The 25,395-nt window shown below is 46.5% G+C and overlaps 1 protein-coding gene across 7 annotated transcripts in view; it reads left to right on the top strand.

Moving 5' to 3' along the window:
* The window catches only part of AGAP2 (ArfGAP with GTPase domain, ankyrin repeat and PH domain 2), a 169,338-nt gene that overhangs the window by 115,500 nt on the left and 28,443 nt on the right, over window positions 1-25,395 (top strand). For 3 of the 7 annotated variants that reach the window (XM_053289822.1, XM_053289820.1, XM_053289818.1), the window contains 6 exons: window positions 15,488-15,546; window positions 16,816-16,903; window positions 17,913-17,998; window positions 19,045-19,186; window positions 22,537-22,671; window positions 24,392-24,489. In XM_053289822.1, the coding sequence (XP_053145797.1) occupies window positions 16,831-16,903; window positions 17,913-17,998; window positions 19,045-19,186; window positions 22,537-22,671; window positions 24,392-24,489 (534 nt within the window). In that variant the 5' untranslated portion in view covers window positions 15,488-15,546; window positions 16,816-16,830. Of the gene's footprint in view, window positions 1-11,272; window positions 11,416-13,895; window positions 13,939-15,487; window positions 15,547-16,815; window positions 16,904-17,912; window positions 17,999-19,044; window positions 19,187-22,536; window positions 22,672-24,391; window positions 24,490-25,395 lie in introns of those variants that run through there. The other 4 variants (XM_053289819.1, XM_053289824.1, XM_053289823.1 and 1 more) reach the window with 3 other exon arrangements.

Below are 25,395 nucleotides of genomic sequence, written 5' to 3'. Positions count from 1 at the left end.
CAATAATGCCAGGGCCTCCTATAAAGTTGGGAGAGCTGGGGACATTTTACACATTACAGAGAGGCAAACCTGGGTTGGCCACCAAGTATGCATTCAGTAGAGACCCGTAGCTGATCACTGCTCTATGTGAGGGATGTTCCTGTGTGACACACACACTTGTTGCAGTTGCACTTTGCATTGTTAGGTGTACACTTAGAACTTAAAACATCTTGGGAGTATACTTTAATGTCAGAAGTGCCCCACCCACATATATGCGTTCTTGCAGTGTGAAATTTTCCTGACTCCTCCTCTAATGCTAAAATTCTCCTTGCAGATGTTTTCTGCTAAGCAGTCCACAGTGTTTCTTCAAGATCAGTTTCATTGCTTCATTTTGAACCTGGGCGGAAAATGTAGAATTAGGACTATATTAGGACTATATTGCTTTGTGCGCATCAGCATTGAATGTCCTGTGATGTTTTACCCCTCCTTTCATTCTCACTTATGGCCACTTAGTTACCTGTAACAATGTACAGACAATAAGCAGCAGGCTTCAAAGTGGGGGAGAGGGGGCAGAGTCTGAATTTTTTTTTTACTGCACCCCAGCTGCATGATTAAGGCTGACTCTTTCCCTCCCCCCCGCAACTTCCCCAGCTAGCACTCAGATCTACTGTACGAACAGAATCCCCCAGACAGCTGTGCCAGACTGTCTTTGATGCCTGGATTCCATCTCCTCTTTCTCTCTCCCTTTCCAGCCATAAACCTCTGTCTGCGCAGATGTGTTAATCAGGAGGAATTATAAGGGTGTAAAATGACTTCTTCAGCTTTCCCTTTGATCCTTGCTGATTGACATTTCAAAAAGCCACCAGCCCCAGAGAATCTATATGCAGTGAGCTCTCAGAAAGAAAGCAGCAGGAGGAGGGAGGGCGGGAGGAATGGGGGAGATGTATTAGAAATGTGCTTTGTTTTGGGTGCTCTGGCACCAGATAGCACTTCTGAGCCCTTACAACCGGCAACTAGCGGCTGTCGGCTCTAATCATTGTACATAATCGACTGGAACGTGCGCACCAAGCCCCTGGCGTAGCGTTGCGGAATATGCTCCGCTCCCTGGCGTGTCTGTGAGTCAGAGGCCAAAGATTAGCCCATGCCTGGGTTCTGGATGACTCTTGCAGGCAGTTAGGTTGTTGGGTCTTAATTGGAGGCAGGACACAGCCTCAGGACCTCTTCTCCAAGCTCCAGGACAAGTGAAGTTGTCGTAAATGAGTGTTTCTGAGCACATGACGAGTTCTTTCACTCCCCACTAATTAACCACAGGTTATCCACCCAAGGCGTTAGGCAATAGAGCTCTTGTATCAGCAGATGGGGCTTTCGGACAAATGTGAAGCCCAGAACTCCCCCTTTTAGGAACTAAAACCAGATTCTCAGATTCAAACTTGGTAGCCAAAGTTGTGTGTGTGTTTTGCAAAAAAGGTAACACCCAAACAAAACAAGTTGTTCTGGTAAGAACTAATCTGCCTACTTTCCTTTCTCTATAATCTTATTTGATAATTACCAGGGCAGTCCTTAGAGACCCCTGGTGGGACTTGGGGCAAATCAGCCAGTGTGGGCCCCCCTTCCAGTTAATTCTAATGGGGGTTAAAAGAGTGGGGCCCAGGGCGGTCGCCCTGCTTGCCATGTCCTAAGGACAGCCCTGGTAATTACCATCCTCATGTTAGCCCACTTCAGCCTTAAATGTTCATACATCTGCCATCTTGAATCAGGGTGGGTGACATTATTACAAACTATGCCCTTGAGCTGACTCTGTGTCCCTACACCTGTAGCAAATTTGGGTTCAAATTGGTTAGGCAGTTCACAGGTTAGCTCACTTGAACCTCAAATGTTCACACATCTACCATCTTGAATTGGGGTGGATAACATTGTCACAAACTGCTCTGTGTTTCCTTATAATTGTACAAAATTTAGTCCAAATCAGTTCTCACTTGCCCCTGAAACGTTCATGCATGCACTATCTTGAATCGGAGTGGATGACATCATCATAAGCTATGCCATTGAAGTATCCCTATGTGTCACTCACTACAACTGTACCAAATTTGGTTCAACTGGTTAGATGGTCCACGAGAGCCCACTTGCGCCTCCAACATATACACATCTGCCATCTTGAATTGGGGTGGATAACATCATTACAAACTACACCGTTGAGGTGTCCCTATGTGTTCCTACAACCGCACCCAGTTTGGTCGGACACACACAGACACACACACACACACAGCTAGGTGATCTCATAGGTTTTCTCCTAAAGGAAAGTAGCCTAACAAAAATGAACTATAAGTCTTTACAGCTGCTAGAGTGTATGGTCTTAAGCATTGTGGCTGGGGATGATGGGATTTATAGTTTAGCAATTTCTAATGACCCAAGTTTGAGAACTGCTGGGCTAAGGTATTTTGGCCTTTTTAGTTTGGGGGGGAAAGATAACTAAGGGGAGATATGATAGAGGGTCACAGAATTATACATGGCCTGGAGAAAGTGGCCAGAGATTAGTTTTTCTCCATCTCTCATAATACTAAAGGCTATCCAGTAAAATTGGCAGGACAGCCACAAGAGGCAAAAGAAAGTACCTTTTCGCAAAATGCCTGATTAACTTATGGAACTCACTGCAGGTATGAGTCATGTCTCCACAGCTGTTAACCTAAATGGGGCCTCCAGGTTCAGAGGCAGTATGATTGCAGTAGAATGCTAGTTGTTGGGAGCCAAACAACTTCTGAGAGATTGCCTTCCTGTCTTTCTTGTGTTCTTTTCCAGATCATTGAGTTGTCTGCTATTAGAAGTAGGGTGCTGGATTAGAGACACTTTTTGGTCTGATGCAGCAGTGTTATATGCGTGATCTTAGGCTGTGATGCATGCGTGTGCATGGGTCTTATGTGTTGCTATCCAGCTTCACCATCAGGCACTTGTTGAACAGGGGGCACACTGCCTCAATCAGATGCGTGATTCAGGGTTTGCTGAGCCAACATTTTTATAGCTCTGCTTTGGTCCGTTTAATTTACAGGAGCTGCCATCAGCCCAGGAAAGATAGGCTAGAAACTGACTACTTCATTGCCGATGGCCTGTAGGAGCTCAGACATAGCTGAGGAGATTATTATTCCCCCAATGGCAATAGAGTCCTGCAGCCCTACATGGAGATGGAGGCTCGTGTGCTACTGCGTTTATTATTGCTGTTTATAGGAGGGTTCCATTGAAAATGCTTTCGACTTTGGTTTTTTCCATCTCCCCACCCCCTCCAAAGAGCCATTACTTTTTCAGTCCTTTTCAGTGAATTTCTTCAAATATGTGCCTGTTCATTTCAAAAGAGTGCCTCTCTCTTACAGGTGGTTGGCAGCAGAGGAATGGCTAAATGGGCAATTTAAGCTCCACCCAGCCGTTCCGCCAGTCATTTGTATAGCTCCACTGATTTTTCAGTTTTCCAAGCCAAGCTTTTTTAGAAGTCCGTCTTGGAGCATACCAGTCCCCAAATGGTTGCAGTGATGGGGTGAAATTGGCAGATCTGCCTGGGAAGCTGCTACACATGAATGAAGGGCTGTTCGGGTAGAACCAGGGATGCCCTGAGGCAGCTCACCTCAGGTGGCAGATTTTGGGTGGCACTTAGGGGTCTCAAATTGCCAATTATAATACTTTTTATATTATTATAACCACAGTTGGGGTCACCGTTTAGATTTTCCACCTCAGATGTCAACATATCTCAGGCAGTGATGTCATTACATTTTGATAGTGATGTCAGTTATAAGAAAAGCTGGTTTTTATGTTGCCTGACTCGGAAATATGAATTTTGACAGCTCAGTATAGTGTCCGCAAACACACGGGGAGGCCAGGCAATATCATCGGCCAGGCAGGGCTATCAGGGAGTTAATAAATTGGTAATCAAATATTCCTACAATTGGTTGGCTTCCCCAGTTCTTCTGTGACTCAGATTAAAATCTGAGCTAAAGAAGAACTGAGGTGCTTTCCCCCTTCCCACAACCCTCTTGCCTCCAAATCTTATTCCCCCTTCTCTCTCTCATCTACTTACCTCACTTGCTTTTGTACCAATGACGGGAGAGATGGGAGGAAGGAGGTCTTTCCTGGCATATTGGGATGGCCATGAGCCACATGCCAAGAGTGCTGGGAAATGTGATTTCCCCCAGTGCTACTAATGTCACCACTGAGGCTTACAAAAGGAGTTGGGAAGAGATTGTACCTCCATTGGGCTCTGTGTGGCATTAGGGGTGTGATTTGACTTTGGATTGCTATTTTTGGATTGGACTCTGGATTGCAAATAGTTTGGCTTCCCCAGCCTGACTTCATCACAATGCTTATCTTCAGGCATAATTGGATGGAGCAGTTCTGCTTGGATTTCAAAGAACTCAGGTGGCTGCTTGTTTGTGTAAATTGGACCTGAGAGAAGGGTCGAAGCATGGATGAAGGAAGAATATGGCTCTTCAAAGAAGAGTGGGTAATCTGGCTCCTGAACTGCTTGTTTGCTGTGAGCATTACCAGGGTAGAGTTTCCACTACCCCGCTTCCCTAAGTGCCCTGGTTTCCTATAGAGGAGGCCTGCTCAACCTAGGCCCCCAGCTGTTTTGGGACTACAACTCCCATAATTCCCAACCACAGTGGCCAATAGCCAGGGATTATGGGAGTTGTAGTCCAACATCTGCAGGAGGGCCGGAGTTGAGCAGCCCTGCTATAGAGTAACCACAGAAGGAGTCACCTCTGCTTAGAAGCAGAGTAGAAGAGCACTCTGGTTTATCCTCATATGATTTAATGGGACATGATCCTCCTGCATGAGGGAATAGAGATGTACTCCTGCACATGAAGAATGTGTGATGTGCACAAAGGTTAGTATAATTCTTATAGACATCACCTACCTTTGCTCATGTCAATAGAGGCAGAGTTTGAGATCCCCTGGATCTGAGACTTTGAGGGAGGTGAGCATGAATGTCTGCTTGGAAATTGGCCACTGTGGCCTGGGTTTTTCTTTATGTCGGTTTGAGAGCATGTCAGCCGGTCCCCTAACAACTGAGCAGTCCTGCCTTTGCAGCCAGTGAAGGAGAAGAGCAATCAACACTGCCAGTGAAGTGTCCCCTCCTCTGGCAACGCTGAGCCCTCCCTCGGCTTGAAACGTTGGCCCTGGGAGAGATGCAGCTGCAGTCTCAGGGCAGGGAGGGGAGGCTGCCAGCATCCTGGACAGATCGCCTGCTCCTCGCTTATCTAACAACCTGCACTGAGAGAACACTGTCAGCCCCAGGCAGTCACTCAGTGTGGAGATCTGAGCCTGTCACGAAAACTTTTCTTTGCCAGAATTATGCACGGAGTTTGGGGTAGTAGTCACACCGTGTGGGTGCACGCATGGTGGAGGATTCGCGTTGCCTTTGAAAAGACGTTCAGTGTTACACTCATGAACTTCAGTTGAGAGTTCTACCGAAGCAGTTATATATCAACCCTTGGCTTGTAATGTTGTATAGTAAGGTAAACTTGCTTACTGCACTAGCCTAAGGTCAGGGCACTTGAGTGTCTGGGGGTGTTGGGGGTGGGAGGCACTGTTTTACAGTGGTTCCGCTCCTACCTCTCGGATAGATTCCAGATGGTGAGATTGGAGACTGTTGCTCTTCAAAATCTGAGCTAAAGTATGGTGTCCCTCAAGGCTCCGTACTTTCTCCAATGCTTTTTAACATCTACATGAAACTGCTGGGAGAGATCATCAGGGGATTTGGAGCTGGGTGTTACCAGTATGCTGATGACACCCAGATCTACTTCTCCATTTAACTTCTTCAGGAGCTGGCATATCCTCCCTAAATGCCTGTCTGGAAGCAGTAAAGGGCTGGATGAGGGAGAATAAACTGAAGCTGGATCCAGATAAGACGGAGGTACTTATTGTGCGGGGTCAGAACTCTGGAGACAATTTTGATCTACCTGTTTTAGACGGGGTCACACTTCCCCAAAAGGAACAGGTTCGCAGTCTGGGAGTACTTCTGGATTCACACCTCTCCCTGGTTTCTCAATTTGAGGCGGTGGCCAGGAGTGCTTTCTATCAGCTCTGGTTGATACGCTAGCTATGCCCGTTTCTCGAGATCAAAGACCTCAAAACTGTGGTACCTCTGTTGGTAACCTCCAGACTTGACTTCTGTAATGTGCTCTACGTGGGGCTGCCTTTGTACGTCGTCCGGAAACTTCAGTTGGTTCAGAACGCGGCAGCCAGGTTGGTCTCTGGGTCATCTTGGAGAGACCATGTTACTCCTTTACTGATGGAGTTACACTGGCTGCCAATAGGTTTCCAGACAAAATACAAAGTGCTAGTTATAACTTACAAAGCCCTAAACGGCTTAGGCCCTGGGTACCTAAGAGAGCGTCTTTTTCGTTATGAGCCCCACCGCCTGTTGAGGTCATCTGAGGAGGTCCGTCTCCAGTTACCGCCAACTCGTTTGGTGGTGACACAGAGATGGGCCTTCTCGGTCGCTGCCCCGAGATTGTGGAATGCGCTCCCTGCTGGGATGCGATCCTCCCCATCTCTGGCAATTTTCAAAAAAACACCTGAAAACCCTTCTTTTCACCCAAACTTTCTCAGCTTCCTAAATTGTGGGGTTTTTAATTTCTGGTTTATTTTAAAATTCAAAACCCGATTTTGGGGTTTTTAATCATTGTAATTGTTTAATTGTTGTTTTAAAATGTTTTAAAAACATGTGTTAATTATTATATTGTTTTTTAATTTGTTTTAGCTCTTTACTGTTTTAGTGGTGTGTTTTAATTGTAAACCGCCCTGAGCCATTTTGGAAGGGCGGTATTCAAATCAAATCAAATCAAATCAATCAATCAATCAATAATAAATCAAAGAAAAAGAAATGCACACAAATGCAAGTTAGAATATTTGAAACAAAGTTAGAATATTTGAAACAAGATTGAATTGAAAGCATATTTCGGTTGTTCACTCATTTGGAGCAAAATGGAAAATAACAGAAACCTCAAGAGGCTACCTAGAGCACCACCATAATAGTCCTCAGCTTCAATCTGATTTTGACTACTTATAGCAAAAGAAGTACCATGTGCCTAGTAGTTGTGACGTCTTTGCCACTCAGATGACTAGCAAAGCCAGTGTCCAAAGTAATAGTGCCCCAGACATTATCAGAAAAAGAGGGGAAGGGCCAGGGGTGCAGTGGTGGCAGCTCTGTCTCTCTTCTAATCTCCATTTAGACTCTGAAGGAGCTAAAGTGAGCTCCTTCATAGCTGCTTGAAGATTTCAACTGGGTCGCCCAAATCCATCCATCCTCTTTGCTAATGTAACTCTGTAAAGTGCCATATTAAATTGATGGAGCTAAAAATTATATCCGTAATAAATATTAATACAAATCAAGTGAGGAGTCATTGATTGCATGCCTGTGTGGATAAGGTCTGAGTGTGTTGCAGGAAAAAGGCAAATGGTGCTACCATAGAGATGAAGCCACCTAATGGCACAGCAGGGAAGTAACTTGCGTAGGGAGCAAGAGGTTGCCAGTTCGAATCCTTGCTGGTATGTTTCCTAGACTATGCTGAACACCTCTGTCGGGCAGCAGCGATATAGGAAGATTCTGAAAGGCATCATCTCATACTGTACGGGAGGAGGCAATGGTCAATCCCTCCTGTATTCTACCAAAGACAACCACAGGACTCTGTGGTCACCAGATGCAATGGCACAACTTTACTTTACCATAGAGACAGGGCCAAACTAAGCAATACAGTAAGTGCCTGATTGGCTCTGTTGGACTTGTTTCCCTGCCTCTCCTAGATAGCAGTCGTGGAGGAGTGGACCCAGTCCAGATTTGGACTGCAATGTAGGGGAAAGGGGACAGATTAGGGACTCCAGCTGCTGCTGTTTGCTTGCCCTGGGAGGGAGGTTTCTATTGATGCCAATTTTCATTATTTATTCAAGTATACGCTTATGGGATCTGAGCTGTCGGTGACTAGACCAGGAGAGGGGTCTTGGGGTCGTGGTGGACAGCTCCTTGAAAGTGTCAACCCAGTGTGTGGCAGCTGTGAAAAAGGCCAATTCCATGCTAGGGATCATTAGAAAGGGGAATGAAAATAAAACGGCTAATATTATAATGCCCTTATACAAAATTATGGTGAGGCCATACCTGGAGTACTGAGTACAATTCTGGTCACCAAATCTTAAAAAGGACACTGTAGAACTGGAAAAGGTGCAGAAGAGGGCAACCAAGATGATCAGGGGCCTAGAGCACCTTTCTTATGAGGCAAGGCTACAACACCTGGGGCTTTTTAGTTTAGAAAAAAGACGACTGCGGGGAGACATGATAGAGGTCTATAAAATCATGCATGGTGTGGAGAAAGTGGATAGAGGGAAATTCTTCTCCCTCTCACATAATGCTAGAACCAGGGGTCATCCCATGAAATTGATTGCTGGGAAATTTAGGACCAACAAACAGAAGTACTTTTTCACACAATGCATAGTCAACATGTGGAATTCTCTGCTATAAGATATGGTGACAGCCAGCAACATGGATGGCTTTTAAGAGGGGTTTGGATAACTTCATGGAGGAGAGGTCTATCAATGGCTACTAGTTGGAGGGCTAAAGGCTACCTCCAGCTTCAAAGGCAGGATGCCTCTGAGTACCAGTTGCAGGGGAGTAATGGCAGGAGAGAGGGCATGCCCTCAACTCCTTCCTGTAGGCATCCAGCGGCATCTGGTGGGTCACTGTGTGAAACAGGATGCTGGACTAGATGGGCCTTGGGCCTGATCCAGCAGAGCTGTTCTTATGTTCTGGTATAGTGGTTAGAGTGTTGGACTAGGACTAGAGAGACCTGAGTTCAAATCTCCATTCAGTCATGAAACTCACTGAGTGACTCTGGGCCAGCCACTTCTCTCTCAGCCTAACCTACCTCACAGGGTTGTTGTGTGGATAAACATAACCATGTACACCACTCTGGGCTCCTTGGAGGAAGAGCGTGATAGAAATGCAAAAATAAATAAAAATGAATTAAAATGTTCTCATCTATTTATTTATTACATTTCTATCCCTCTCTTCCTCCCAGGAGTCCAGAGCAGTGTATATTGTTATGTTATTCTCACAACAATCCTGGGAGGTAGGTTAGGTTGAGAGATCAGTGACTGTCCCAGAGTGGTCCTGAATCAGACCACACACATCCTGAACTTATATAGGAAAGGGAGGGAAGTGCTGTGTGTAGGGTGATGACGTACATGCTTAATGTGGAGGGTTGCTTGGTTCAGAATCTGCAGTCATTTGAACAGCACAAATATCCTTGCCATTCTTGCAAGAGTTATTCAGGATTCTTGCAAGGGTTATTCTTGCAAGGGTTATTCAGGAAGGTGTATGTTGTTTCTCTACTTTTCGTGCGCAGGAGTGCCTTGCCCAGCTTTCCCCTGCCAAAATGATCATGTTTGTTGGAATCGTGTGAGGTAATCCTAAATTCTCCTCTGCACAGCTTTCTAGAGTGGTTGGAAGTTCTGTGAACGGAGGCACTCTGGGACAGGGGGGGGGCCCTACTCTGGGTAACACTCACACAAATGGTTTGAGGAAGGGGGATGTTTTCTTTGATGAGGGGAGCCAGAGTTTCTTCTCCTTTATTTAACTATTAGCTCTTGCTTAGTTTTCATTAGGGATGTACGCGAACCAGTTCTGTGGTTTGGGGGTTTGATGGTTTGCGAGTTCGGGGTCAAACCGAACCCCCCCCCCCGTTCCGTCCGGACTGAGACTGAACTCCTCTGCCAGTTCGCGATCCGCCCCCCCCCCCCGAAATTTTTTTTAACCTTTTCTCCCCTCCGGGGGAGTTCCTTGGGTCGGCAGGGGCGTCCACGGAGGTTCCCCTTCTCCCCACTGGCCTTGGTAATCACTACTGCGGCCTGTTTTACTGCTTTTTCTGGCACATTCGGGCCTCTGTAAGTTGGTGTGGTGACCATTTTGCCCACTGCTGCATATGTGCAAATGGCCTCTGTGAGGCCTGGCATGGCCCAGGGCCTTGCGGAGGCCATTTGCACATGCGCTGTGGCCATTCAAAAAAAATATTTTTTTTTCGCCACTGCACATACGCAAATGGCCTCTGTGAGGCCCTGGGCCATGCCAGACCTTGCAGAGGCCATTTGCACATGCATGGCGGTGGGCAAAATGGCCACCGTGCCAAATTATAGAGGCCCAAATGGGCCAGAAAAAGCAGTAAAATAGGCAGTGGTGATGATTACCAAGGCCGGCAGCGGGAGGGGGAACCTCCATAGATCCCCCCATGGCCTAGAGGAAGCCCCCTGAAAAGGCTAGATTTTAAAAAAAAAATAAAACCAAAACACTTCGCGAACACCCCCGGACTGAACCAAACCGGGGCGGGGGGTTTTTCGAAGGGGGACCAAACCAAACTGGTCCGGTCAGATTTGAGTCCAGTCTGGACCCGAACCAAACTGGGCCAGCCAGTTCCGTGCACACCCCTAGTTTTCATAGAGAGAAGTTCAGGAATATTAGAGGATACTTTCTCATCCCCGCCCTCCCACAATTCAAGGGTTAAGAATGGTGTTTGCAATGCTCCTGATCAAGGGTCTGTCTTGATGTCTGGCATTCAAGACAACTAGAAAAAGGCCAAAGAAAGGAAAATGCCTCTTACAGATGGCAGCTGCCCAGTTCAGGCATCCAGCAAGAGGCTGATGTGTCAGATCCTGGTACCATAAGCAAGGGGCCATTTGCCCCAGATGGGAGAGTTATGCTCTGAGGTTGATGACTGACTGACAACTGACACAGTTGCACAAGGAATGAGGAGAAGAAATTTCTGCTGATGTCAGTCATGGGCTTGCCACTTATGCTTGGCAGGGCTTCTGTGCATATAACAGCCAAATGAGGCAGAAATTCAACAAGTATAGCCTGCTGCTGCACATCCAGTCTGGATGCACTGGCACCTGTTGAATTTTGCTCAGGGCAAAGAAGCCATGCAAGACAACAACAAAAAAGGGAGAGAAATGTGCTGGTCGGTGGAAAGGAGGCCATCTAGTGGGTGGCAACCAGATTAGTCAAACAAGGAGGGGCAGCGTTTCTTCAGAGTGGACAGTGGCGAGGCCCTTTTGGTTCTTTACCAGGAGGCCAGCGAAGGCTGCTCGCCCCCCTTTTCCTCTGGTTACCTTGGTGATATGCAGGGTGTTGTTGCTAAGCAACAATTTCAGAGTTTCGCGCGTGCACACACACACACACACACAGAGACACACTCAGAAAAGGCATTCGCTGTGCTTCTTTGCATAGCAGTATGTGTTTGTCTTTGATCTTCAGGTGAGCAAAATGAGGGCCATTCTGCCAGAGAGCCTGAAAGGCAGAACATGAGCTCAGAGAGGAGAGAGTTGCCAGGAAACGAAAGCCCTGTCTGTCTTGCTGCCCCAATGTGCAAGGAGAGGCTGGTTCACACCCAACAAACGAGGCAAAACACAGTTGGGTATAGTCCACCGGGAGAAATGTTAACATGACTTGATGTGTAGACATCTGAAGCCATTTTCTGTGACCACCAGGACTGAAAAAGGGATCATAGACCATAGTTACAATTTTGGTTTTGGTTTTGTTTTAACCTGTCTTCTGTGAGGAGTTGCACAGTACTGGGAAATGGTTTCTAAATTGACTAAAGCTACCCCATGCATTAATTAATTAATTAATTAATTAATTATGTGAATGAAAGGGGGCTCTTCAGTATGGATCTGCTAGGCCCTGTAAGGAATATGGGGAATCATGAGATACATATTCTGCAGAGCTGGGTTTATTACAATGCTATATCAGGGGAGAGTTTTGCCCAGCCTGTGTGAATTCCTAGCAGCTTCAAACTGACCAGGCTTGCTTTGAACTCAATACCCTTCCTTGTCTCTCACAGAGGTTGATTCTTGCCAGCCAGCACAGATATCAATGGCTTCTCTGTGGCCCCCATTCAGACTCCACAGGGAGTTTTGTGCCAACTTCCTATTACCCTTTCATGCCACAGCTCAGCTGTGCAGCATGTTAACAAAGTATCAGGAGCTCCTCTGAGCATGTATAGAGTACACTCCTCCCAGCAACCACAAGTGTTCTGTACCTATCTGGGATGAAGGGTGTTTCAGCCATGCTTCGACCTTGGCTCTCAGTGTTTAGAAAATGAAACCCTTGGTATCTGAGGATAAATACAGATAGTCTTTTACGAAGTGGTAAATTACCTCAGTGTGCACAGAACTACCTCTCAATAAACATTTCTTATGAGACAAGGCTACAGCATCTGGAACCTTTTAGCTTAGAAAAAAGGCAACTAAGGGGAGACATATTAGAGGTCTATAAAATTATGCATGGTGTGGAGAGAGCGAGCATTTTTTCCTACCTCTCTCACAACACTAGAACCAGGGGTCATCCCAGGAAATTGATTGCCAGGAAATTTAGGACCTACAACAGGTATTTGTCATGATCAAAGGGGGTGGGGGAATACAAAAATCCTTCCTCTAACTGCAAGGAGTCCCTGGTAGGCTTGCTTGTACCCCACCCCACCCGCTTTTATATGAGCAGATTCACCCTTCCAAGGGAATATTTGGGGAGAGTAAAGTGGCATCACTAACTATCGCCACAGAAGTACTTTTTCACACAGTACATAATTAATATATGGAATTCTTTGCTATGGGATGTGGTGATGGCCACCAGCTTGGATGGCTTTTAAAAAGGTGGACAAATGTAAAATGACAAATTCATAGAGGACAGATCTATCAATTCAGTGGCTACTAGTCTTGATGACTGTAGGCAGCCGTTAGATTCAGAGGCATCTGGTGGGCTCCTGTGGGACACAGTGCTAGACTAGATAGGCCTTGGGCCTGATCCAGCAAGGTTCTTCTTACGTCCATATGATCTTATGTTTGTACATGACAATGTTTGGCATTATCATTTGCCAAAATGATAATTTGGCAGTATTACCATGATGCCAAATGTTGAGGAGAATTTTGCAACTCCTCTGCTTCACCTGGGCTTCCAGGTATGGATGTGTAGCAAAATTTCTCTCAAGTCTGGGCAGGATGTTAATGGATGGTTGGGTTGTCAAAGGGGAACTCTGGCATATTATCATCAGAGCTGAAGCTGTTTGCTCTCCAAGCTCCTGCTCTGCAAATGTTGAGACTGAATATTCTCCAGATGCCCTCTGAATATTCAGATTTTGCTCAGATATTTGCTGAATATTCACCCAATATTTAAATTTGATAGTTGACATATAGTGGCATCTGACAACCTTTAGCAGATGACATCCATTTGTATTTAATATTAAATTCTAAAATTTCACATTGAAAATTTTGGATTTAAAATTTCACATCCATAATGTTTCATCCTCACATGGGGAGCAAAATGGAAATATTGGCAAATTTCAAATTTTGTCTGCTTATGCATCCCTGTCCCTGTATCCCCTCCAAAACTAGGTCTCTCCCCACCCCGCAAATGCTCCAGGAAATCTGTACCTGCTGGTTTCTCCCATGGGCAGTGCAGCCCTCAGAAATGTATTCTCTGCCAGCTGGGCCCTCCATTGTTATGTCAGCTGAGCAGCAGTGCACCACCAAAGAGATCTCCACAGATGGATGTGGGAGAGCCAGTGTAATTCCATTGCTATGTCTTCTTGGCTTTTGTGGAGATGGACGTGCCCCAGAAGAAAGGAGTCAAGGATACCCACAGATATCCACATGACATACACGTGTGCAGAGACACAAATGCCTGCATGTTTCTGTGTGCATACAGAAAATGCAAACATATACATACTGAATGCACATGGTACATTATGTGCATGCTCATTGGAAGGACATACCCATTTAAGCCCATAGACATGTAAATACTCTGTACTGTTATAAGCACACATGTGGCATGTGTACTTCCTTTCTGTGCATTCTGCTGTTAGTTTTTAAAAAGAGAGGTGCTGAAGATTGAGTTCTGCCCAACTACAAGTATGTGGAGGCAGGCGATAGTGAGGAAAGGTAACTCTCTAGATGTTCAGAAACACTGTCTTTATAAGTGCTTCATGTGTTTAAGGGCATTGAAAACAGGTTTGCAGGGCTGAGTTCTGTGCAGATATCTCTCTCAGTATCTATTTCCTTGGCCACATGCAGTATGTTTTCTGTCGTCTATTATCTGCCCACATATCCATTGCCCCTTTATCTTTGTCCCACAACCCTTTACTTTGCATGGGTGTCGGGATTGGCAATAACTGGATCCCTAACAGGGGCTTCAGAACACCCGGGCTCTGGGGTGCCTTGGATCTCAAAATATTTCTTTCAGGCAAGTTCAGTGTTGGCAGCTCAAACCTTGGGTGCTGGTGCCTAGGAGACTGAAACGCTCCTATCCTGGCAGCCAGAAAGAGCATCTGCTCCTTTGCCTCACTTCCTCCATCCTGGATCACGTTTGTCTTGAACTGGCTCTTTATGCTATGACTGATGTATCTCCGTTGCTGTGACACTTGTCCCAGAGATCCTGGAAGAGTATTGTGCTGTGCACACCCAGTTGCAGCTGCCTTTCCTGTCCCCCCCCCCCAAAGTAGCACAAAGAAACAACTGTTGTAATGCGTGGGAAAACTGAAGGGCTAAAGGAGTTGTCCCTCACAGAACAGCTGATGGTACATGATGAGGAGAAGCTCACCTCTGCCTTTCTGCTCTGTTTCTTTCTTTTTTCTTCAAGTGGTACTCACACTAGTGTCTTTGGTCCGCGACTTCCTCTCTCCTCAGGAGGCTTAGACGGCGACCTGGCAGGATGGCTGGGGCCCATGTTCAGCTGTGTGTGTAGAGCTATGAGGAGGAACTTTCTAGCTCTAATGGAAGCCGAGCGGCTAGAAGTGTGAGAGTTGTGACCAAGCAAGTCCAGTTGGAATTCAGTTGGATTCCAGCTGGAATCTCTTCTCAGCCACAAATTCACTACATGGCCTTAGGCAAGTCACTGCCCTCTCTGCTTCTGCTTCTCCCATCTGTACTATGGAGTCGGGATGTGCACGAACTGGTTCGGCGGTCTATTCACAGATTGCTGAACCGCTTCAAAAGACCAGCATTTGAGCTGTTTCAGAGGTGTGTGGGGTAGCTTTAAAGCATGGGGAGGGTGTCCTTACCTCCTCCACCGCACTTCCCCCTCCAGCGCTGTTTCAAAAACTACTGTCGTGGGATGGCTGTATTTCCTCTTACCGCCCCGGTCAGCGTAATACCAGAAATGTGCACGTGCACGGACCACTTTGGGTATTACACTGACCAGGGTGGCAAAAGGGTATACAACCATCCCACGACAGTAGTTTTTGAAGCAGCACTGGAGGGGGAAGCGTAGTAGGGGAGGTAAGGTCACCCTCCCCACACCTTAAAGGAACACACACATCCGCCTCCTGGGTGTGCACAGAACTGGTTCCATGCACACTCCTAATATGTAGATCACCATTCAGGCCTGCCTTATAAGGAAATAATGATGTGAAGCACTGTGACAATTGAAGTGTGCTATAAAATACTAAGTATTGTTTTACTCTTCTTAATCTTTCTTGCTTTCTTCCCCCAGAAGCCGTTGCAAACAGCCAAGAATGGACCCTCGGCCGCTCTGTTCCCGAGCTGCGACTGGTAGGTGTCTGTCAATCTTTTATCACTTATACATGTAGAAAATAGGGTTCTAGTCATTGCATATCTGTTCCTACAGGACGCATAGTTTGCTCCTCTATACAATATCTCACATTTTACATTTGTACTCCTAGACAATTGCATTCAGCTAATTCACACTGATTCCCATATATGAGATAGCACTGACTTCGGCACAAAATATTTGCGACAATTCAGTCAGTACATTATGGTAGATTCAGAGTGGGCCTGATGATAAGGTTGAGTGAGGCCAGGGGTGGGTGGGTAACAAATCCAGCTGCTTGCCCTCCCCACCCCCCATTGGCTTCAGCTGCCTCCTAATTCAGCATTACCTCATCAGAGGTTTCTCAGGAGTCCCTGTCATCAGAGGATTCTCCCTCCTCCTCCTGATTCCAGAGAGAGTCCCTATTCAGGCCTTCTTTAGCCATGTACAGTGTGCAACCATTCTGTAACTGTGTACAGTACCATGCCTCACCCCTATGCCAATGTGCTCCATAACACGTACACACACACACACACCTGCTAATCACGAATACAGCATTTGTCTGCAGAATCATATGTTGTACCCAGGGAGATTAGGGTCTGAATAAGGCAGGGGAGGGGTAGGCGGGATAGAGGGATTGAGAGACAGGTTACATTATATGTATAGGCCATTTCTTCATCAAAATTAGAGCAGCCATTTTCAAATGTACCCCAAGTGAGAACTGCCCATAGAAATCAGTGGAGAAATCCAGGATTTTTTGACATACCGTATTTTACGGACTATAAGACGCTACGGACTATAAGACGCACCTTAATTTTAATCCAGTTTTTCAGAGTTTTAAAATATTAAACTGTTAAAACATATAAGACGCTCCTGAATTTTGGCGGATATTTTTTGAGGAAAAAAGTGAGTCTTATAGTCCATAAAATACGGTAGCTGTGGCTAGTATCCTGCCCCTGCTCCCACCCCCACCAAAAGAGGAATTTCCTTTTTGACTCCAGCCTAATTTCATGTGAAAAGTGTATCTTTTATTTGCACCTATTGCAACCACAGAGAATTTCAGCCAGACATGGCTTTCCATTTTTACTGGAAATTCTGCTTGTGTCACTCTAGCCTAACTCTGTAGTTGATTCGGTCCCAGGATAGGTGTTTGGACACCATTTTGAGGTAAAATCTCTGTAGTTGTGGGGCAAGCAGTTCCTGAAATGTCTAGAGAACCAAGGGCAGTACTGTGTCCAATGTCTTTCTGCAGCGACCTCTGTCTTTCACAGGGCATCCTTGGGACCATGAAGAGTGGGAAGTCAGCACTTGTTCATCGCTACCTGACTGGCTCCTACTTGGGCCTAGAACCTGCAGAGGGTAAGCTGCCATCTTTCCCTTTCCTCCCCAGTCCCTTAACTGGAACTCCCTTTCTGTGCCAGGCTTGCAGCCAGAAGTGTTTGTGGCGTGGGGTCATAAGTGTGTGGGGGACTGATCCAGAAGAACCAGAACTGAAATATAGGTAGCCTGACTTGTGATTTAATCAATGACATTTCCCTTTATATTATTTAAGTGTAAGGGCCCAATCTTTGTCTGTTGTCTCGGTGGCTGACATCCTGACTAAATTTACTAGAGCAAGTCCTACTGAAATTTAATAGTCTCTTAGGATAACTCCTGCATAGTAGTATTGAGTAATTTAGTTGGGATGTGTTTCAGCCATTGTGTTTCTACATATTAATCAGAACCTTAAGAGATGGAAGCAAGTTTACTTCTTTATGAGGAATTGGTTAAAATCTTATCTGCCCATTTTCCGTTATAGCTCCACAATTAAAAGGGCTGGAGACTTTTCATAAAGGAAGCTACAAATTCAGGGATGGTTAGGGCTTGAATATATCTGAGAGCCCAGACCCCTGCGGCTACAACCCTGACCCAACTCTTTGACATCAGAAATCTCCTTTCCTCACAGAACTTGAGAACAGAGAAGTAACAATGGAGGACAACTAGGGGAAGCCTTCCACTTTGTTTAGATATGGGATTAGGACTGAGCCAAAAGTTCTCAGGGAGAACTAATTTACATCTGAATTGCCATTTTCACTGCCTTCTTGCTGCCATGTTTAGTTTTGCAGTAGTCTTCCTGTCAGCTCCCCACCTCCACCTCATCTCATCTTTGGTGGGGGACTGTATTTTAAACTCCTCTGTGGGAATCTCACCAACTAGATTTGTGATATCATCTTGGATTGGCCCTTCGGTGTCCTGGTTCCCTCTCTCCCTCCCTCCCTCTTCACCATCCCAGGCTCAAGCTGCCTACATGCTGAGCAGTGCTGATTTCCTACATGTTAGTTTGACCATTCAGCTCCCCCCCTCTGTTTTTGCTTTTCTTACCTTTCAGGAGGCCAGTTCAAGAAGGAGGTGGTGGTGGATGGGCAGAGCCATCTCTTGCTGATTCGAGAGGAAGCTGGGCCTCCAGATGCCAAGGTAATGCTCTCTTCCAGGCCAGTACAAAAGCATGTTGTAAGCAGACTGCCACAGTCCTTTAGATAGTTGCTCTTTGCTGCTCCCACTGCCTTGAAAGTTACAGGGTTTATCTATACTATGCACTTATTCCCTCTCTCTCCTGGGAACCCTGGGAATTGTCATTCTGGGGGAAGAGGGGGACACAAACAGGGCTGACGCAAGGTGGACTGCTGCCTTAGTCAAATTAAAATTCACTTCTCCACCCCTGATGTGCTACTGTGTTGAGCAGCATAACAACAGCACATGAAGTGCTCAAGAGTTAACCAGGAAATGGTTTTCCCATTTTCATTTTCAAGGTCTGTCACTACTGTATTCCCTCCCCTTTTCCAACTGTTTCTGTCTTGGATGGCCAATGAAGATCAGAAGGCTCTTGATCATGCCTCCTGGAAGGCAGGAGATATTCCTCAGCCAGAGAGCTGCTGCTACCCTGGCTCTTTAAGTGCAGGCACTGTCACTATCTCCCATACATTTGCATGATGGAGGCCAAAACAGACATGATCTGAGAGATTTCATGAGTTTTTTGTTTTTGTTTTTAAATAATCAGTAGTAGCCACAGGGGGATCAGATCAAGACCACCATATTTGAGGAGTGAGGTTAATCCTTTTCTCTATGCAATCTTCCCAATTAAAAGTTTCCCTGTGAGGGAAAACTAGCTTGTAAAAAATCAGAAACACACCCTCCCCCAATTTTAGTTGTACATTTACAGGGCAGATGTGTGAATAAATAAATATGGCTGCCTGCATCACTTCTGTTTTGGCCCTCAACAGTATTACAGAGATCTAATTGTGGAGAATCTGAAACAAAAGCCTACAGTGATGTAAAATTTTCAGGTGCATTCCTTTGGTGATGTATGTGCTTGGGGATTCATAGATGTGGAAGGAACTTGGAACAGCACTATCCCCCTCAGGGTTTTGTTTTCACCCAGAATTCATATTTTAAAAAGCTAACCAGTGTGATGTTGATCCATTGATTGTCTTGGCTCTCCCTTTTCTTCCCTTCCCTTGCAGTTTGCAAATTGGGCAGATGCTGTGATCTTTGTCTTCAGTCTGGAGAATGAGGCCAGTTTTCAAGAGCTGTCTCGGTACTATGGGCTCCTTACAAACTACCGCGCAGTCTCTGACATGGCTCTCGCCCTTGTTGGCACTCAGGGTGAGTGAGAGCAGATACCTGCCTTTGGGGAATTTCGACCTCTGAGTCAAGGCATGGATAGCTCTAGAGGGTGGCAAAGTGCAGTAGTTACTGAGGCCAACGTGAGCCTGTTGAGGAGGTTGGAAGAAATGAGAAAGAAAAGCCTTGCAAGCAAAAGTGCCACTCTCGAAAGACTCAAAGGTCTTTGTTTCCCCCTTAGTCTTCACGAGCCTGTGTGTTAACGACTTTTTTTGTACTGTGCTTAGGGTAACAAAGGGGTAGATTGTTTTTACACTCTTTCATGGCCTACATTTGGGTGAATTGAGGGCTTTAATCTCCATTAGAGATGGTAAATATGGATCCAAGGGGTTATTTGGGATTAATGCCAAATATTAAAAATGTGATTTGTGGTAGGTGGCCCAAGAGACTGAGCAGCAATGGTATGGAAAGTGGTGGCACTGCCCTTGAGTTTTAACTGGTGACCTTAATAAAAGAGAAGAATTTGTTCAGCTTGTCTTGTTTATATGAGACATCTGGGCAGAGGACTGGAGGTGCTTTGTTGATTTGTCCCACTCATTCCATCCCTTGCTGAATCAGGAAGGGCATAGATAGTCTCTTGCCTTGGACCCTCCAAAATTCTGGGAATACCCTGCTGAGTGGTTAGAAAAAAATTATATTCAAAGGCATCCTTGCTATTACTCCAGAATAACTGGGATTATGCTCTCGCACATTTCCATCTGTTTCGGCGAATTGTGGGGAGCTGTACTTGGCCCTGAAACCCTGCCCCTCCTTGACTACTGGAAATCCTGCAGTCCTCCTATGGTTTCTGAGCTTCCACCAGGCATTGTGCACATGCTTTCAACTGTAAGGGCTAGAAACCTGAATTTAAGCTAAAATAAAAGCTGCCTAATACCAATTTTCAGCACTTTCACAGTACAGTACAGAAACAGAATATACACAGCCCTGGTTATTCTCAAGCAGGGCCATATCTCACGTTGAGCTGGGATTCTACTGCTGTTCAAGACATCTGTGGGCTCTTAGCAATGACCCAGTGCCCCAGCACATGCCAGACACTGGTGTGGGGGTGGTACTGCCAGGTAAGCCTTTGCTGGATCCTGTCCAAGGCTGAAGGCAGCAGCAAGGCTGATCCAACAGGGCAGGTTGCATAGAAACAAAGTTAAGTGCAGCTGGGTTTACCGCCAGGTCATCTGTCTAGCTGGGTCAAGGTGTAGATGAGAAGAATTGGAGCAGAATCAAGAGACCAGCTGAGGTCAGCAATCAGGCAGTCAGTCAGAGAGCAGAAGGCTGCAAAGGGCAAAACACAGTCCAACAATAAATCAGGCTGTGTGTACTCATAGTCTTGATGGAGAACCTACCATATCAAATACAGGTGGCACACGGCCTCAAAAATCCACCCAGGTTCTGGTTCTGTGGTGCCCTGGTTAAGTGTATTGGAAAAGGTCAGAAAATGAAAGAACAAAACAATATGGGAATCTGTTTTTGTATTAATGAACTGGACATGAAAATAACCCAGGGTAGAATAGTTATATTTAAATAGAGATATAGCTGATCCAGTGGGGATTCTGGGAATATCGCAATTTGTGTGTCTTCAAGTCCAAATTCGAGACCAGTGCCTTGTGATAGGAAAGAGAAAGGACATGAGGAACATTGGAGTGATAATGGGTAGAGAACAGAGCATAGGAGGTAACTAAAGCATCTGTGCCGCTAGTTTGTCTGCCCAGCCGGGTTCCGCCGCTTTCTCTCCCTGTCGCTTCCCCCCTCCTTCCGCCCCAGTCCATTCCCCGTCCTTCCCTAGTCCGTTTCCCACCGCTTCCCCCCCTTCCACCCCAGTCTGTTCCCCATTGTTCCGGAGGTCCCCGTCCTCTTCCCGCCATCGGCAGCTTTCCCTCCTCACTCCCCAGCAGCACTTTCTCTCCCTGCTACAATAAAACTACAATAAAATACTGTACAACTAAAAACAATATAAATATAAATATAAATATAAATATATATATAAAGTCTGGCTGACACCAGTGGTATAGTAGAACCGCCATTGGCATCCATGAAAAATCAGAGACTGAGAAGATCTTTTGAGAGGTGGGGATTAGACAGATGGGGATTAGAGCCCATCTTAATGATGGACCCTTTGCTAAAAGCATAAGGAAACACATGGGGGTGAGGGTGGTTTGGCGTATTTATATGATGAATATTTATATATTGCTTTTCAACAAAAGTTCCCAAAACAGCGTACATAGATATAAATAAATAAAGATGAGCAACAGCTACTGGAGGGGTGCTGGGGATGGATATGGCCAGTTGCTCTCGCCCTGCTAAATAAAGAGAATCATCACTTTTAAATGGTGCCTCCTTGCTTAGTTAGCAAAGGACTAACTCTCTCTCTCTCTCTCTCTCTCTCTCTCTCTCTCTATATATATATATACACATACCACCACTCAATAAATCACATGACAGTTTACTACAAAATAACAAACAAAACAAATAAAAAGATTTAAAAGCAGTTAAAAACAGTTAGCACAATTAAAAGGTTCAACTAAAAGCCTGCTAGGGAAAATGCCTTTTCAAGTCCTTGAAAGGCCACCAACAATGTTGGGCCTCATATCTCAATGGGGAGCAGTTTCCGTGGTCCAAGGCAGCGTGCCCTGCAGGCTGTGGGGATGGAATGGCAGAGAGTGACGAGCCTGAGGAGAGCCCATCAGCCTCCTGTCCAGGCACACGTTCTAGACTGGCATTCAGGTCAAAACACGGACTGTTTTAAGTCATCTGTGGACCTCGTTTGCTGCCACGCTTATTTTGTAAATAGCATGCACGGTATAGGACTTATCGTTCCCTTTCAATAGGGAAACGCAAACCAGATTGGAAGCACAGTGAAGGGGTGGAGGAGGGGCTTCAGCACTTTGCCCTTTCCACAGTTTCAGTCCGGATCGTGTGCCACCACGTGTGCTGCCTATTTACATAAGGCAAAAAGCTTCCAGAGGCAGCAGTGGAACCTTTTATTCTTAATGTAAATAGCACACATGGGGGGTATACCGTCTGGACTGGAACTGTGGCAGGGACAAAGTGCGGAAGCCCCCCACCTCCCCTCACAGGAGTTCCCATCTAGTTGTCATGCGACTTATAACGTGAAATGGAGTTGTGCAGAGTCCTCAGATGCATCTAAAGTAACATCTAATGTGAGCCTAAGTTTATCCATGCATCGTTTCTAATGAGGATGGTTCTGTGATTGAGTCTCATGCCTGCCAGGTCTTGGGTAGCCCTTGAGAAGAAATGACCACCAGAGGTTTGTAAGGCTGGGGAACACCTGTCCAGCTCAAAGATGGTTGGTGAGCCTGTTTTTCCTGCTTTCCTTGCAGATAAGATCAGCGCCAGCAATCCACGTGTGATTGAGGATTCTCGAGCCCGGACTCTGTGCACTGATATGCGCCGTTGCCTCTACTATGAGACGTGCGCCACCTATGGGCTTAATGTTGACCGGGTCTTCAATGAAGGTAAATGCTGCCAAGGCATGTTCTTGAGTCCTAGGCAGGCAGGCAAGGCTGGGCTTCATGGCAACAAGAATGCCCGTGGAGCCCAGGGGGAGCCTGCTGCAAGACCTCCATCATGGCCAATTCACACAGTCCTCCCCAACATATAGACTTTACATGTGGTGGGCACCAGCCTGGAGTTTGTGCACTCTCTGCCTTCCCAGTGGTGCAGAACATCCTGCTTAAGGGGCATATACATGTACACAACTTCATGCACGTACTACACTCCATATGAACAGACTTTCTGTCTGCAGAAATCAGCTGAAAAGATAATGGAAGCAAGGGGTAAGAATGTATATATACAGATATTCACCCACTGCATGTGACGATCTGCTTTCAGGGAATTTGTATTCGTTCAGGTTTGAATCTTGAGTTAAGTGCTTTAAAAAAACCCAACATTTTAAATCTCTTTTATTATGTAAATTTTAAATGTGTTACATTATTTTCTTACTAACCATCCTGGACAGGGGAAGCTGTGAGATGTCATTATAGAAGTAGATAGTTGGTGGCAGTGCACATGAGATCAAGGCTCACACAGGCGTCCCGCACGCAGAGCAGAATTCATATTATTATTAGTAAGGGTGTGCACAAACCTGTTCAGAGGCCATTTTACGGGCCTCCAAACAGGTACGAACACGGGGCCGGTTCGCAGTTCGACGGCAGGGCTGGGGATGGCTTTAAGGGCGGGGGTGGGTGCACTCCCCCCCTCCCGCACTTCCCCCACCAGCGTGCGAGTACGTAAGAGCCTGTCAGAGGAGCAGCATACCTCCCTGCCATCTTGTGCCGCCATTTAGCGGATGTCTCCAGAAGCAGCAACGACGGCTGATCAACAGCCACCGTTGCTGCTTCCAGTGACATCCGCTAAACTGGGGCTCGGGGCGGCAGGGAAATACGCTGCCGCCCCGATGGGCTCTTACATACCTGCGTGCTGGTGGGGGAAACGTGGGGGTGAGGGCAAGTGTACCCACCGCCGCCCTTAAAGCCATGCCCCTCCCCTCGTTGAACTGGCCCTCACCGGTTCTGTGCACATCCCTAATTATTAGGGGGCATCCACACTGTCAGCAGAAGCTTCTTCCATTGACAGATGTAGTGTTGGACTAAGGAGTCCTTCTACAAGTACAGTGTGCCTTATGTGAACAGAAGGGCTTCTACTGATGGGGAAATGCACACCGTTAGGGTCATATTATTCATATGCACCACTTTGCTGCAAGGAACTGCACCCTGTGGAAGCAGCTTCTGTGCTGCTGGGTGTGCCTGTGGTGGGGACCGAAAATAATCCTTTTAACATTATTTATTTAATTTGTTTAAATAAACCTCTTCCTCCAAGGAGCCCAGAGAGGATCAACATAGTTACGTTTATCCTCTCAACAACCTTGTGAGGTGTGCCAGGCTGAGAGAGAAGCGACTGGCCCAAAGTCTGCCAGTGAGTTTCATGGCTGAAATGGGAGTTTGAACTTGGGTCTGCCTGGCCGTAATCCTGCATTCTAACCACTACACCTCGCTGACTCTTACATACAGAAATATATGATCAGGTCCTTGTGAAGTTCATGTCAGGGAGTTGTGCAGGGAAGGATTAGTAGCCAAACTCCGGTGTGTATGTTGGTCAGACAACTGGAGGATCTGAACAGACCTGGGACTTACATACGACTTTCTCCCCCTCCCCCACTCCCACCCCCCACCCCAGTTGCTCAGAAGATTGTGAATATGAAGAAGCAGCAGCAGCTCCTGGCGTCCTGCAAATCTTTGCCCAGCACGCCCAGCCATTCGGCAGTCTCCACACCGGTGGGTAGAATCTACCTTGTGTGAGTCCAACCCCACAGCCCAGCCCAGTCACAGGAATTGGGCCTTTCTTATGCCTTGGTGCAAATGACACAGGGGCATCTGCCCCAGGAACGGGAGAAGCGAGCTTGGCATTAAGGGACGCCATTCTCATCATCCCCAACCAAAGGCCACTGGGGCTGGGGATTATGGGAGCTGAAGTCCGATAACATCCGGGGACCCAACATTGAGAATCCCTGATCTAAAAACACTCCACCTGGCATTGCCATAGCAGGCAGAGAAGAACTAGCTGACTGAGGGAGCACAACAGTCCTGTTCTGCCTCCCTGCTGTTTCCCCGTGAAGTGGAGCAGTAGAGCCAGCACAATTGCCCAAGCAGCTCAAGGGTCACTTGGGGCCAGATGTGCTTCCCAGATGTTGTTGATTACAACTCCCATCATCCTCAGCTGCAACGGCCTTTGGCTGGGTACGATGGGAGTTGTAGCTAACAACATCTGGGAACATCAGTTACAGGGAACTCTGCTTGAGGGCAGCAAGAGTTTGAGGGCTCCAGGAAAACAATCTGAGAGGTGCATCCCAGCATCCTCTGCAGCACGGCAAAGTGATCATGGGACGTGCTGCTTATGCAGTGCACCTGCATGTGGGTGGCCATTGTCCTCCTAGGCTAGGCCTATCTAACAGAACATGGGGAAGAGTGAAGGTGGTTTCCTTGGATCTTGGACTCAAGTGCCTCACATCCAGTGACTTAAAATCCTACAAACCGGGGGTGGGTGGTATTTTTATAAATAAAGCATGGTCCTTGCCATCCGTGGCTAAAGGTCTGCTTTCCAGCACTTCTGCTCTCATTTGTCTTCCCGGCAGCTAGCAAAGAAGGACGAGCAAGGGCTGCATTGTGGGTGACAAGGAGTTA

This window comes from Hemicordylus capensis, chromosome 2, assembly GCF_027244095.1.
Source record: "Hemicordylus capensis ecotype Gifberg chromosome 2, rHemCap1.1.pri, whole genome shotgun sequence".
NCBI classification, from domain to species: Eukaryota; Metazoa; Chordata; class Lepidosauria; order Squamata; family Cordylidae; genus Hemicordylus; species Hemicordylus capensis.
Note: the sequence above shows the minus strand (reverse complement) of the source record. Positions and strands in the feature narration are given on the sequence as shown.